Source organism: Orycteropus afer, unplaced genomic scaffold, assembly GCF_000298275.1.
Source record: "Orycteropus afer afer isolate SDZICR_OR568_19922 unplaced genomic scaffold, OryAfe1.0 scaffold00321, whole genome shotgun sequence".
NCBI classification, from domain to species: Eukaryota; Metazoa; Chordata; class Mammalia; order Tubulidentata; family Orycteropodidae; genus Orycteropus; species Orycteropus afer.
The window spans coordinates 1,830,393-1,846,041 of record NW_006921908.1 but is presented as its reverse complement, the minus strand read 5'-3'; the positions used below and the strand labels follow the sequence as shown (position 1 = coordinate 1,846,041).

Here is a 15,649-nt window from a genome sequence, read left to right as displayed (position 1 = left end):
ACCCTAAAGACTGGGGGGTACAGGGGAACTAGAGCATTTATTAGCTGGAATGTACATAAATGCTGACTGGTTTGGACTAGCTGCACCCACTCTAGTCACTGAGTTTGGCTAGTAGGTGAGTTCACAGAATCAACCACCAATTAGTTCAATGTGACCAGTAAGTCATGCTCACACTCTACTCCCCCAACCCTCCACACAAGAAACAACCACCAGCTAACCAATGAACCTTAGAAACCACCTGCAGCTAAATGAATGGCCCAGGGTCCACCAAACACTAATTCTGTTTGTTAACACTTTGAGGTTGGATTAGATCCATGGATGCCTTTTTGTAGGCCTTTGCACTTCATCTATCAACGTATGTACAGATATTGTTTCTTGTCCCAAGTTGAACTTTCTTTCCTTAATAATGGCTTACAAAAATAAGTAGCCATTTACACTTTGACTCATACAGCAGGCTTGATGTTGGTAGAACATGGTGGAGGGATGTTTTGCCTTGTGCTTAAACCCTAACACTACTGGCTGAACTGAAGCAAAGCCTCACAACTTGAAGCATTTTGTTGTAGCCATTTTATCCAGAGACTAGTAATCACTTAAATGAATGACTGAAAAATCAACAGTGATCCATTTTAAGATTCAGTGCAGATTCTCACTCAGGACTGTGGTATTATTCATAGGATTAGTACAAAGAGAGGACTTCAGAGACACAGCTAATGACCATGGAGGCTTATCAATATGTCATAAACCAATAGATCAAAGCAATGCTTTGGGATGTTCCCAGCCATCATAATGATCAAACAAGTTTAACTGCTTACCCAGTGAATTGGGTACAAATTGGTAAAGTGTAGGGTCAAAGAAAAAGACCCACAACAAGATGAGTTGACACAGTGTTGGCAATGATGGGCTCAATTATAGCAAGACTTGTGAGGATGCTGCATTACTACTCAGTGTTTTGTTCTGTGGTGCATAGGGTCGCTATGAGTCAGAGCCAACTTGACAGCACGTAACAACAACAACAACTCAAAGTTGGTTAATCTAATAGATGCCTCCATTTTTCCTTTCTTTTGTTTCTCTGATGAAAACCTCCAGTCAGGCTTAACAAACTCCTTTAATGTCAAGGAGTTTGGATGTCACATTTCTCACTTCTTTTTACTCTTTCAATATTATTTCAGTCTTCCTTGAGTATAAAATTGGTTAAGCCTGAAGTTTACCAAAGTTCTAATTCCATGGCTGGGCTCACGTCATGACTGGCAATCAAGGGCTTCTCAGAGTTTAGAGTACTTTGCAAATCCATAGAATTGAGTAATTCATCTCATTCGATCTGTTCTTCCATATACATAACACAAGTCAATGTTTGTTATGACTTTCTTGATCCTTATTTATAAGACAATACAAGAGGAAACCATGTGTGTATGTTTGAAATAGAAATGATACATTGCACAGATATAGTTCACCACGTTCTGGGATGGGTTGTCAGTGTTCAAATGAGAGTCTGAAGAGTAGGAACAGATGCTTTTTTTCCTTAATGGCCCTTTCTCCAATTTAAAATCCTTCCATTTATTTCCCTAAGATTTAGTGATAACTTTAAACACTCTAACTAAATTACCCAGCGGCTTGGCAGCCATCACAGAGGCAAATCTTTTTAGAAATCCTAGCAATCTGTTAGACCGTGGATACTATGATATAAAATCTACATGCTCCATGTATAAAAATGAAATCAGTGCAATGGATACAAATACATAATGCAAATGGCACCATTTCCAAACTCAGGGTACATGACCTGTCTCTGCATATTGAATTTCTATATTTCCTTCAGTCATTGACTTCCTAAATTTAGGGCAATTTATTCTCATTATCCCTAAGTAAGCCTACTTTGAGTTTTAACTGTTATTTCATAATCAAAGAGCGCCAGCCAGCCCTGATTCAAGGATCTTGATGTTGCTAGGATACATGAATTGGTATTTGATCAAAATATATCACTTCAAAGGGGAAAACTTTCAAGTGTCCTGGAAAATAACATTCCCATCTTCCACTGTGGAAGACAGGCCCAATCCTGGAGCTTCTCAGAAGCTCACAGACTACAGGATTGGCCTCCTCATGCTTGGACACAAACTCCTCTTTGGAGGGCTGTTAAATTGCAAAACCTAGCCAGGTTGGTCTTAAAGCAAGGAACACACGTATTTATAGTAAAACACGTTTTCATGTTTGTTTTATAGTGAAGAGAAAAAAACCCAGAACCCCTGGTTTTATGTACTTTGAAAATATATTTAAAAACATTAAAAATTCTATATTTAAAACATATATTATATGTTAATTAGTACACTTAAATAGAACTTGTATTTACAATAGGCTTCTGATGCGGTTAAGTTTTAATGCCAATTTTCTTTTTCAATAACATAATTATATAAATATACTAAAATACAATAAATATTTTTTTGTTTTCTTTTACATGGTGAATAATATCTTTACCATAGAGAGAACAAGGCCACAGACATTTACTTACATTGTCAATGGAAATCACCATAAAAAAGCAACAGGCCTGCTGCCATGCATGAAACACTTGTGCCACAAAGAGACCACAGCAAGACTTTAAAAAACAAAACAGAACAGAAATGAACAGCAACAGAGGGAAATTTCAACAAAACAAATCTTAGATCAACATAAACCACCAAGCACGTGACTGTGATGTATTTTATTGGGTAAGAGAGTGCCACTGACCACACAGTTGCTGAATATCCCGTATCTAACCACTTAACAGATCTGGCCCTTGTAATACTTTGAGAAATTCATGGGGACTCCCCGCCCCCTTTTCGTAAGATTGTGTCCCTCGAAAGGAAAACTGCAAAAAGTTAGCATACAGCAGATGTTCCAAATATTCATTACATGTTAAAAATAATTACAAAGATAATATTTTCAAACAGCACAAAACAAACCTATACTATATAGTCTTGAAGATCATTTGCTTTCTTCTTTTAATGACAGGTACTCAGATGATACTGTGAATTATAGGCTAGTTCTAAATGAAAGAACTGAACAAACAGAAATTACTTGCTGATGGTAGCCTCATTCCCCAGGGCATCATGGCCATCCTCTTTTGCTTATCCCTCACCCTGCTAAGACAGCAACTAGCTTAGACTTTCTTCTACTCAATACACGGACCCAGGTATGACCATGAACATTTTCAGGTTTGGACAATGGTCTTCCAGGTTCCCAACTGGACTTCTCCTAGGCCAAATTTGCAGAGGTGAGGCAGGGACCCTCTCCATGAGCAGAGAGGATGGGCAGGGGGTTGCTATGGCCTTCACTGGGGAGCAAAACTTTGTCAACTCTTCCCTGGCCTCTTCCATCGAGCAAGTTACCTTCAAAGCTTGGTGTTCTGGACATGCAGACACCTTCTTGAAGTGTTTCTGGACAAGATTTTCTCTTGGTGGTAGCCTTGGTCATTTAGCCTGAGTTTTGGAGCCTTTTCTTACCCCTTTCTCACTTGCCAAAAGTTTTGAAAAGATAAAACCCTGGTTTCCTCAAGTCTAGTTTTATACACAATAAGTGTTCATGTAGCAAACATCTACTATCACATTACATCAATCTGATTATCATAATGCCACATTTGGCTCCTAACCTGCTCTAGGCAAGTCCAGCTTTCTCCAAAATAAACTAATTACTGGGGGTTGGGTGGAGAGTATAAGTCTGCTTTAGCATGGTCCTCCTTTGAGATCCTCTTGAGCATAGTTAGATAATGTAGGCACTTAAAGCATGAGGTCCAAGCAACTCCACACATACCATTCCAGAGCCTCCTCTGAGAGTCCTTCAGAGGCCTCTCCTTTGGAATGTCTCAAGTACCATTTTCTACTTTGACCTAGACCTCAGGATAGCCACTCCGAAATTCCTCCTGCGCTGCCCGGAAATGATACATCAGCTCCACATAGCCTCCATATCACTATTCTGTGTCATTTCACTGGCAATGTGGATCCCTGCTCTGATCTAGATATTTCTGGGTCCATACAGTACTCCACCTTTTACTTGTAAGACACTTTTAAGCCTTACCATGATTTTTTTAAAGCCTTCCCATGTTTAACCCAAATGTTTACCATCTCATAAAAAATCTTTACTTTTGGGTTATTTTTTCTCTTTTTTCTTCTTAAAAAAAAAAAGGAAATCACTGTTCTCCACACTTACATAAGTGCCACAATGTGACAAGATGTGTTCAGTTGTTTGGAGCAGTGGTGAAATATTTCAAAGTGTACAACTGATGTCTTTCGTTAAGAGAAAACAATAAAACAAACGGGACCAAAGTGGGAGGGAGGGAAAGAATGTGTTCTAAGCAAAATTAGGGCTTTCCAACAAATGCCCAAAGGGTGAGTGGAGCCTGGGAGATGTATCATGGGAAGTGGAGTGTGAGCATTTCTTTCAGTTGCCTTGGTTTTTATTCACTTTTCAATCATCTGATTGATACTGCAAACAGCTTTACAATTTACAAGGGAATCTTTGATCAACCAGAACATATATTGAACAAATTCTTTCCCCATCCCTACTCCCTGTGGAAACTAAAAAAACAAAACAAACAAACAAACAAAAAAAAACACAAAACAAACAAAAATACTCCCCTCCCATTCCCCATCCCCTAATCCAGTAAAGCGATGACAACAGCACCTTGACATTGTTTTAATTCCAACGCTATCAGAAGTTAAAAGCAGTAAAACAAGAGTACTAACAAGAACGAAGATACTTACTACCTAAAATGTAAACGGAATGTTTTGGTTCAAATTTTTGTTGTTTTTTGTTTTTTGTCTGTTTTCTGAAAGAGGACAGTTTATTATCAATTCACAATTAAAGTAGCATGCAATTTATTATTATTTTTTTAAAACTTTTTACGTTTTCAATTCTTGGCAACGGCAACAAACCACAACATTATTGAGGAATGTAATGCAGACTTTTAAAGTTGTGCGCAAATGACAGTTTACCTCCTGGTCATGGATATGTCCAATAAATAGACTGTAGAACCACTGAACTGTATAAACTTCATTTATACATGCAGTTCATAAAATTATTTTTCTTAACTGAATAATTTACCCTGTTATGTATATATACAAATAGATAATTTTTGTCTCAATATAATCTATACAACATAAATCCACTATCTTCCCCTTTTAATGGTCAATGTACATACACAGGAAGTGTCTATCCTTATGAATCGCCAGCCAATTCTCTTTTTGCTATCCATGGTAAGGGCCCGCACGTACGACTGGGTAGTTCGGCACTGGGAGTTCCAATGCCTTTTGTCTATGCCCCTGCAGCCCTCTTTTGTGTAACCCATGGGATTGCACTTGGTCTCGTAGAAGTATTGCTTCAGTTGGCCTTTCGATACGGGGACTTTTTCAAGGACTGTGACTGTCCCGCCTGACATGTCCACTGCAGTCTTTTTATCTGCTGCTGTTACCCACTCACTGATACTGTCACACACACTCAGCTCCCCTCGACGGGCAGGGTCCGAGTGGCGCCGGACCCTCATAGACATGTTTGCAGCATCCAGGTAATTTTTGTATTCCTCAAGCAGAAAGAGAAGAGGGGGCTCCAAAGGCACTTGACTACTGAGCATCACCCTGGACGTGTACAAGTCCGTGTCCTTATTGTTGGCTTCACTGGGCCGAACTTTCTGGTCCTCATCCAGCAACTCTTCTATCACGTGCTCAAAAGTGTCAGCCAATGATGTCAGACCTCTTGAACCTGCCTTGGGCCCATTCACGCTCTCCAGAGTCCCATGGGTCCGCACACCTGGGTAGGCCAAGCTGCCTTGTCCTCGGACGTTTGATTCTTTCATGGGGGCAGCCTTCATGCAACCGAAGTATGAAATAACCATAGTAAGGAAAAGGATGGTCATCACTCTTCTCACCTGGTGGAACTGTGGGGAGAAAGCAGAAACAGGACACAAAACTGGTTAGAGCTTTCATTTCACAGGGATACAGTGTGGCCTATGTGATTGTAATTCCAGGCCATCCTGCAGGGTCAAGTTTTTTTATGTACTGGTGATAAACTCCAGCTGCACCAGACACAACTTACTGTCTTCAGTGTGTTATATGTGGTTTAGTATAAACCAGACATGTGCAATGTTTTCCCCAATATTTAGCCTATAAACCCAAGATTAGATGGCTGATGAGCAAGGGAAAAATATTGTGGCTCGGAGTTCTCCTCCTTCCTCCCACTTTAGCAGCTTTGTAAGTTTAATTTTTAATGATCTCTCCTCATGCTGTCACTGGAAACATAAAATCAGAAATGTTACTAAGCAACAACTGCAAATATAATAGTAATTTTTTTTTCAAGTTAGCAACATGGTCTTATTGCAGACCCTGTGATAGGAACAGTAGTGGCCTGAGGGGTCTGAGTGGGTCTTTCTAACATGTGATATGTAGGCAAAACAGCACACTAAAATACATGTCAGGGAGCTATAAAGAACTTTATGTGGATGGTTTTTTTCCTCCCACAGAGCAAAGAAGTTTGATAATTTCCTTAAGCTATTCTGTTTCACAGATAAGAAAACAAAAGGCTATGAAGGACTTGCCTTGTGTCATGAAGAAAGTTTATATTAGAATGTAGATTTCCCCACTCTGGGTCCAATGTTCTTTCTACTACACCTGGGTGGTCATAACTGAAAAATGTTTTGCTTATTTCCAAACAGAAATCATTTTCTACACGTTGACTTTAATGATGTGTCTATGCCTGGGGCTGATACCATGAAAACAATGTGTCTGCTTAACAAACTGGAAAAGTCAGCGTTAAAAAGGCATTGAAGTCCATTTCAAATGCCTCCCACATGCAGGCTGCACATTGATCTCCACCCATTCTCTGAGGCCCCTCACCCCTTGGCTTTTCTGGCTAATAGACAGATCCATTCATGGAAGCACAATGTCTTATCTTATCGGAAGTAAGTGTGCATGTGTGTGTCTCCACATGTGTGTGCATCTGTGTGTGTGAGAGAGAGCTTTTGAGTTCATCATCCCTTTAAAAAGCTGAGTGGCATTTTGCACATTTTAGAATAGGCAGCTAGTGCTTCTTTCTGTGCTTTTGAAGTTTCCTGGGAAGTCCCCTTGACAGCACACCGCAAAATTAATCTTTTCCTGTTTGCCAGAGGGTTACTGTACTTTAAAGTTGGCTCTGTATCTATAAGCATGCTCTAGGAAGCCAATTAGAATAGATGAAGAAGCAGAATGAAAACATACCTATAGACCAACCCAAGGTTACCGCCAGGTGGTGAAGGACTTCAGAATCACTTACCTGAAGCACCGTGCCCCTCAGGAGTAAAAAGGAGCATTCTCCAGCCCTGTTATTCTTTGTTCCTACTTCTCAGTCCTGGAGCACAGACTTACAAAAAGACACACTTGTGCCCAGCATGTTCTCTTGGGCAAATCAGTAGGAAAAGGGACTGTGATTCTGACCATAAATGAAAAGGAACCTACCTCCAATTAACAGGTCATACTGCAGAAGTGAGTAAAAACTCTGCTATTCGGAACTGAATGCTTTTCGTTCTTCACTTTCATAAGGAATGACATATTCTGCCACTAACAGACATTATTGTTGTTGTTATGTACCGTCGAGTCAGACCTGACTCATAGCGACCCCTCCTTGGGTTTCTGAGGCAGTATCACTACGGAAGTAGATTGCCCCATCTTCCTTCTGAGGAGTGACTGGTGGGTTTGAACCGCTAGCCTTCTGGTTAGCAGTCAAGTGCCTTAGACACTATGCTACCAGAGCTCCCAAGAGACTTTATTACCATCCCTCAACACAAGCAAAATTCCTTGTAGATTAACTCTCACTTTGCACAAGTAGTATGCATGCGCAGAACTGCTTGGATTGTACAGCAGTATGAAATTCGGAAAGGCAAACTGGTTTACATAATGCACAGATACCTGTTCTGCTAATACCTAGACTTTATGAATGTTATTGATTCTGTACCATCAAGGAAATGGACCCCACTCCCCCCATGGAGGCTTCTATTCCTGGCAGGCAATGCTTACACTACTGAATGAACTCCTTTTCTCTTAATGTTCCCAGTCCAAATTATAACAACCCAAGGGGTACCTTGAACTTAGGTCAACTTTAGATGAAAGAATGCAGATTTAGAATATTTTATTCTAGCCATCTATATCTCAACTGGTAGAGATTTGCTGTGATCAGCTATCTTTAAATACCATATTTCATCAGATCTAAAATATCATTATAAAACACACCATTTTATCTACCACTAAAAAACCCACTGCCAACTAAACTATTGCTATCTTTATCACTTAGAACTTTTATTTTATACTTACTAAAAGAGATCTTTTAGACTTAGACATATTTTTTGTCATATATAACTCTTGTGCATATATAAAAAAGAAAAATAAACCAAATAAATTAAGGCAATGCCAACTATGCTATGACTGCTGCCAAGCCAATGATAACGATTACATGGCATCAACTGTAAGACATAACCCAATTTCAGAGATCTTAAAATATGAAAAAAATGTGCATCTTAGAATCAATGAAATATAGTAAGTTTAATACTATGTTTCATATATATAGTAATACTGCATTGCTACTCACTAAGTGCTCATACTAACTGCTACAAATAGCCTAAGGTACAGAGGCATTCTAGACTACAGAGTTGGATAACTGTTTTAATAACAGTACCACAGTAATGATTCTTTTATTGATACATTTTTTTTTTCTATACTTGAAGTCACTCTGCTTTTACCTGGTCTCATTTATCTTTATCTTAATAATTTCTTGGTTAGAAAATTAGTGAATATATGTATCATTTTCTCATCAGTTCCATAAGCAAATATACTTCAGAGGAATAAATGGCATCTCAGTAAACAATACTTGGCTTTCAGCCCAAAGCCCACCATGGACGTGCCCTCTGTAGACATCTCTGTGCATTCAGCAATTAACTATATGTTGGTAAAGTCCAATCCATCTCCAGCCCTGCATTCTGAGTACCATTCTGCAAGCTAACTACCATCAATTAGGATCTAACACCAAACTCAATGTTTTTTTTTTTTTTTTTTCTTTTGTCAGAACAATGCCACTTTCTAACTTTTTTGTTTGGAACAAGCTTTCTTGATATTGTGGGCAACCCAGGCCACAGGCTAGAAATCTTGGAATCAAGTCTGATGACTACTTTCTCTTCTAGCTTTCAAATTTAGTCAGTCAAAAAGTCCCTCCTTTGTTTCCTTTAAAGCATTTCTCCTCTCCATACTTTTTTACCCCCCACCTATTTTACTGACACCATTTGGTTTAGCCTTCACCATCTCGGATTTGGTGATTATAATGTTCACTGATATACTTGACATCTTTTCTGCTCCATTCAATCATGATAACCACTGCCTGACTAACCAGACTAACTACTCTGCTTTTCACTCTTTTGCACAAACGCTTGAAATGGCTTTATTATTCTACCAGATCAGATCTAACCTTTTTAACTTCAGCGCTCTCCTGAATCTGGTCTCACCTTACTTAGCTAATCTTATGATATCATTCAATGCCTCATCACCTATGCTCTGACCAGGCCAGAATCTTTGGAGCTCCATGCACATTGACATGCACATTGACAGCTCCATGCCTGGAAGTCACATGTTCCATTGCTCTGTCAGACTCTCTTCTTTCTACCTGGATAAGTCTTGCTTATCCTTCATGACACTCAAGCATCAAATTATATGTACCACCTTCTCTAATTACCTCAGCACCTGCTTCCCTCCTTCTCTTCTAAAATTTCACATTGCATCTTATTCAGTATTTCAGTTAATACTCGTTTATTAATTGTTAACTGTATTTGCTAATTATGGTCAGTTGTCATTGGATGGTAAGCTTTCTGAGGGACTGGATCATATCTAATCCCCCATAATGGTTAAGAGAGAATAATACAGTAGCACTCATTGCCATCAAGTCAAATCTAACTCATAGTGACCGTATAATACAATAGCAATACTCAATAATCAGTACATCGGTACTGATGTTATATTAAACTGAGAGAGAAGATAGTTCTGAAACCATTTTCATTGGAAGTCTTTGCACGTGGAAAGCACCAGTGCACTCAGGTACAGGGCAGACTGCATTAACCCCAAATGATAAATTTAAAGGGGCATGACAGATGGTAATTAACAGGGATAAGCAATCTTGAGTTCTTGCATAGGCTAAAGCTTTAGTTCCTTCCTTTTCCTTTTTCAAGGAACCTTGTGGTGTAACGGTTAAGCACATGGCTGCTGACCTTTAAGGTTAGAGGTTCAAACTCACCATGTTCTCCATGGGAGAAAGATGAGGCAGTCTGCTTCCATAAAAGATCACAACGTTGGAAACTCCATGGAGCAGTTCTACTGTGATATTGGGTTGCTATGAGTTGGAATCAACTCAATGGCAATGAGTTTTTCCTTTTTCCACTAATTTCGTCAATGAATAATTTTAGACATTCTGTTAGGGAATCAAGAGCTCTGGTAGCATAGTGCCTAAGGCATTTGACTGCTAACCAGAAGGCTGGCAGTTCAAACCCACCAGCCACTCCTCGGAAGGAAGGTTGGGCAATCTACTTCTGTAGTGATATCGCCTCGGAAACCCAAGGTGGGGTCGCTATGAGTTGGGTATGACTCGATGGCACATAATGACAGCAACAACAACATTAGGAAATCACTATACAAGGGCTTCCATGACAATGCTTATATTTTAGTCCTTCAGATGAGACTTTATTACACCAAAGATACAGAGGCTGTGCAATATTGTTAAGCAGATCATCAGTCTTTGCATCTGTATACATGTAATCAATTTATTGGTGCTAATTTTCCTCCAAAGCTTACCACAACTAACCTCTCCACATCTGTATAATGCTAAGAGGTTTTCTTAGCCCCATTTTTAGAAAATGCAATTTGGTACAAGTTTATTTTCAAACATGGCAATCTTTAAACTTCCCACAAGTCTTAAATATTCAACCAGTTGAATATCCATAACAGCATGCTCATTTGCTATAATAACTTGAATTTGTCTAAAAGACAATGGGATGTGCACATGTATCATTTCATTTGATTGTCACAGGGACACAGGACAGATGTTGTTATCCCCATTATACACAAAAGGCAATTATGGCTCAGACAAGTTAAGTCATCTGTCTCATGTTGCTAAGTTAACAGATCACCTGTCTGCTAGCTCATGCTTCTAACATCAGGACATGCTCCTGGTTTTAGAATATTAACTGCAGGAAAGAGAGGGGCTATGCCATGTGGTCAAGGAAGAGGCTTTCAAAATGTGGACACAGATTTCTGTAGTTAAGTGTAGCTACATGCTAGTACTAGATTAATCATAACCTCTAAGACCCTTCAACTTTAAGGCTTGGTTATTTCAATGAATAGAGTTTCAGACAATATAGTCTTCCTGTAAGAGAAAATTTTGCCAAAAAAATTTAGGGATGTTGAAACCAAGTTTCAATAGTCAAAGCTAAGAAGAGAAAACAAACAATCATGCAGATAACTCAGACATAGTGAGAAAAATACACAAAATTTTATTTGCTTCTAGTCCCTTTGGTCTTGTGTATGAACAAAATATCAAGGAAAATACATTATAAAGATATGGCTGTTTTCTTAAATAGTCTTATAAGTAACAAGGATAATGATAACGAGGAAATTATCACTTACTATTTAATTCCTAAAATACATGATGCAAACCTATTGAGAGACTACCTAAATACCTTGTAAATCAACATAAAAAATCTTTTTGTTCACATCCAATTTCTTTATACCCATATATTAGTCTAATTTTGTTCAGTCATTCATCAAACGTGGATTCTACCTTCAAGTGTATCCTCTAGGAAAGGGGAAGGACATACACGTAAGTAACTAAATTATAAAAGTAGGAAAGACCAATGAGAGATAAAAGATAAAATGCTGGAGAAGAAAAAGGTTACTTCTTGTTAGGGAAATCAAGTAGTGCTTCATGGAAAAGGTTGCTAAGGATGGGAAAGATTCAAAAGATATCCAGAAAATACTCCAGTGGATAGCTAGTAGCTTCATTAAAGGTACTGAGGTAGGAAGGCATGGTGTAAGTTTCTGGAGAGAAGTGTCCAGAATAGGAACCGTGACAAATAAGATTGAAAGACCACCAGATTATACAAAGCTCCGAGGGTGATGCTAAAGAGTTTAGCTTTATAGGCACCTAAAAAACCAATGGGAACTCTGGTGGCATAGTCCCTAAGGCATTTGACTGCTAACCAGAAGCCGGGCGGTTCAAACCCACCAGCCACTCCTCGGAAGGAAGGTTGGGCAATTTACTTCCATAGAGATACAGCCTCGGAAACCCAAGGAGGGGTCACTATGAGTCAGATCCAACTGGATGGCAGTGAGTTAAAGAACCAATAAGAGTTTTTGAGCAGGAGACTGCTACAAGAAGACCAGCTTATTGCAGTGTAAACAATGCAATTAAACAATGATAGACTGGAAGAGATATATTAATTCATTGATTTTATTCTTAGTAGCTACTGAGCTTAAAAATAAATATTAAGTAGTTACTTAAGTGCTGGGTTAAAAGCCTGGATAGATCCTTTAACCTTTATTTATTTATTTATTTACATATTTTTAGACTGAATGAGTTGCAAAAAGACATTAGAGAGAAGTGTGCAGAGCTGAGTGGCAACCATCAGTAACGTTTGGGTTGGCAGAAGGAAGAACCAGGATGACAAGAGGTGGAGGAAAGGTGGGACTAAAAACTCTCATTCCAGTTATAATTACGCTGAACTTTGATTCCACTGTTTAGCACTTTTAATTCAAAGATCTCCAGACACTTGGAAATATTAAATAATTAAGACTCATAGGACCCTAGAGGTTTGGGTAACTATAATTATCCCCATTTTGTATAGGAGGAGAGAGGACTAGAGTTTTTAATCAGCTCATTCACTTGCTGTTGCTCCCTTGATAGAACAAGGTCAGAACTGCGGATTCCAAAGGAAAACTAGGTCTTAAGCTACAGGGAGTAGTTTCTTCCATCCCTCTGCATTATTTCTGCATCATTTCCCAGGATTCATATATTGCTTAGCCAAGAAGACTGTTAAAAGAAAGAAAGAAAGAAAAACAAAAAAAACAAACTCACATTCCTCAAAGAAACTAATTGGTAGTTTGAATCCATGGATACAATGGAAAAAAAATATAATGAGCGTTACAGATACTCACCTTACCTTGATGCCCATTCAACTGAAACTAATAAATATTTTAGCAAAAGATATCTGATAGTGCAAATACCCCAAGGCTTTGAAGGATGTGGTTTAAAAACATAGTTTTAACCACAGTGTACTTCTATGTCGGCGAGTATTCATATATACTTCCTGCAAAGCACTGCACTCCATACCTGAGAACTCTCAGCTCCCCTGGTAAACCCAGGGTATTTAGTGACACGTACAGATATTATTTTACCTTCCTAAGAGTGTCCGAAAAAATGTTGATTCTTAGCTTGTACCTGGAGTGATACATTTGTGCAAATACTTTAAGGGGAAAAAAAAAAAAAAAGGATATTTCTTTGAATCATTATTTTGACATATAAATTCGCTGAATATGCACCTTTGATAAAAGCACCATAACTCTGGTCTTTTATTCCAAACAAAACCAAATTCACCGCCTTGGAGTCTGATCCGACTTCTAGGGACCCCTCCTTGGGTTTGGGAGGCAGTATCACTACGGAAGTAGATTGCCCAACCTTCCCTCCGAGGAGTCGTTGGTGGGTTTGAACCCACAGCCTTCTGGTTAGCAGTCAAATGGCTTAGGTACTATGCCACCAGAGCTCCTGGAAATGGTGAGTAGAGGGACAGGAAATAAATGTCATTGCAACCAAATTTACTGCCATAGAGTCAAATCTGACTCATAGAGACCCCTCGTGTTTCTGAGGCGGTATCAACATGCAAGTAGATTGCCCAATCTTCCTTCCGATGAGTGGCTGGTGGGTTTGAACCGCCAGTCTTTAGGTTAACAGTCAGATGCCTTAGGCACTATGCTACTAGAGCTCCTTGCCATTGTAACAGAGGAATTTAAATTGTACCTAAATATACATTGGGAGCTCTGCTGACATAGTGCCTAAGGCACTTGACTGCTAACCAGAAGGCTGGCGGTTCAGACCCACCAGCCACTCCCTGAAAGGAAGGTTGGGCAATCTAGTTCCGCAGTGATACCGCCTCGGAAACCGAAGGAGGCGTCGCTATGAGTCGGGTCAGACTCGATGGCAGTGAGTTTGGTTTCTGGTTTGAAATAAACATACTTTTGAATTTATAGGAAAATATCCAAGTACAGGCATATCTCATTTTATTGCACTCTTTTATTGTGCCTTGCAGATACTGCTTTTTTATTTTTATTTTTTTTACAAATTTAAAGTTTGCAGCAAACTTGAGTAGAGCAAGTCTACTGGCACCATTTTTTAATAGTATGTGCTCACTTCATGTCTGTGTGTCACATTTCGGTAATTCTCATAATATTTCAAGCTTTTTCATAATGCTATTGCACAATTAATTGACCACAAACCTACTGTCTTCGAGTGGATTCTGATTCATAGCGACTCTATAGGATAGGGTACAACTGCCCAATAAGGTTTCCAAGGCCGTAAATCTTATTGGAAGCAGAATGCCTCATCTTTCTCCTACAGAGCAACTGGTGGGTTCAGACTACTGACTTTCGGTTAGCAGCTGAATGTGTTAACCATTGCACCACCACAGCCCCTCTTAAAAGACTATAGCATGATGTAAACATAACTTTTATATGCCCTGTTGTTATTTGCCGTCAAGTCGGACTGATTCATAGCGACCCCTCCTTGGGTTTCCGAGGCGGTATCACTATGGAAGTAGATTGCCCAACCTTCCTTCCTAGGAGTGGCTGGTGGGTTTAAACTGCAAGTCTTTTGGTTAGCAGTCAAGTGCCTTAGGCACTGAAAAACCAAAAATTGTGTACGACTTGCTTTATTGCAATACTCACTTTATTGTGGTAGTCTGGAATCAAACCAGCAATTTCCCAGGTATGCCTAAATAAGATTCATTTTATACAATCCAGTCTCAAACTAGGAGCCTTGGAGGCACAGTAGTTAAGTGCTTAGCTGCTAACTGAAAGGTTGGAGGTTCAAACCCTCCAGCTGCTTAACAGGAGACGATGTGGCAGTCTGCTTCAGTAAAGATTAGAGCCTTGGAAACTCTATGGGGCAGTTCTACTCTGTTATATAGGGTTGCTATGAGTTGGAATCCACTCAACAGCACACAATAACAGTCTCAAACTTCAGATAATTAATTTAAGTGTTTCATTATAAAATTAAACATGTTAAGGCAATTCAAATTTGTTATTAAAAGTACTCTAACAACAAGAAATTTATAGGGCCTGAAATTAGAGTTTCAGGAAACATAGAGATGGGATAAACTTGCATGGGCTAAAATTAAAAATGCCTTGCTTCTCAAAGTGTGATCCTTGGACCAGCCACATGAGCATCACCTGAAAGTTTATAAGAGATGCAGAATCTCAGCTCTCTCCTCCCCACTTTTACCCACCTCACCTACTAAGTCAGAACGTGGATGTTAACAAGATTCATATACCTCAAGATGATTCATAGACTTGTTAGAGAAGCACTAGGCTAAAGGATAAAGATAAACTACTTTGAGAGCTCTGGTAGCATAGTGGCT

General features: G+C 39.1%; 1 protein-coding gene across 1 annotated transcript in view; it reads right to left on the bottom strand.

Moving 5' to 3' along the window:
* Positions 1–5,131: 5,131 nt before the first annotated feature.
* BDNF (brain derived neurotrophic factor) overlaps positions 5,132–15,649 on the bottom strand; it is a 13,719-nt gene continuing 3,201 nt past the window's right edge. Inside the window, 1 exon segment of the mRNA XM_042782442.1 lies at positions 5,132–5,896. Within this exon segment, the coding sequence (XP_042638376.1) occupies positions 5,132–5,896 (765 nt within the window).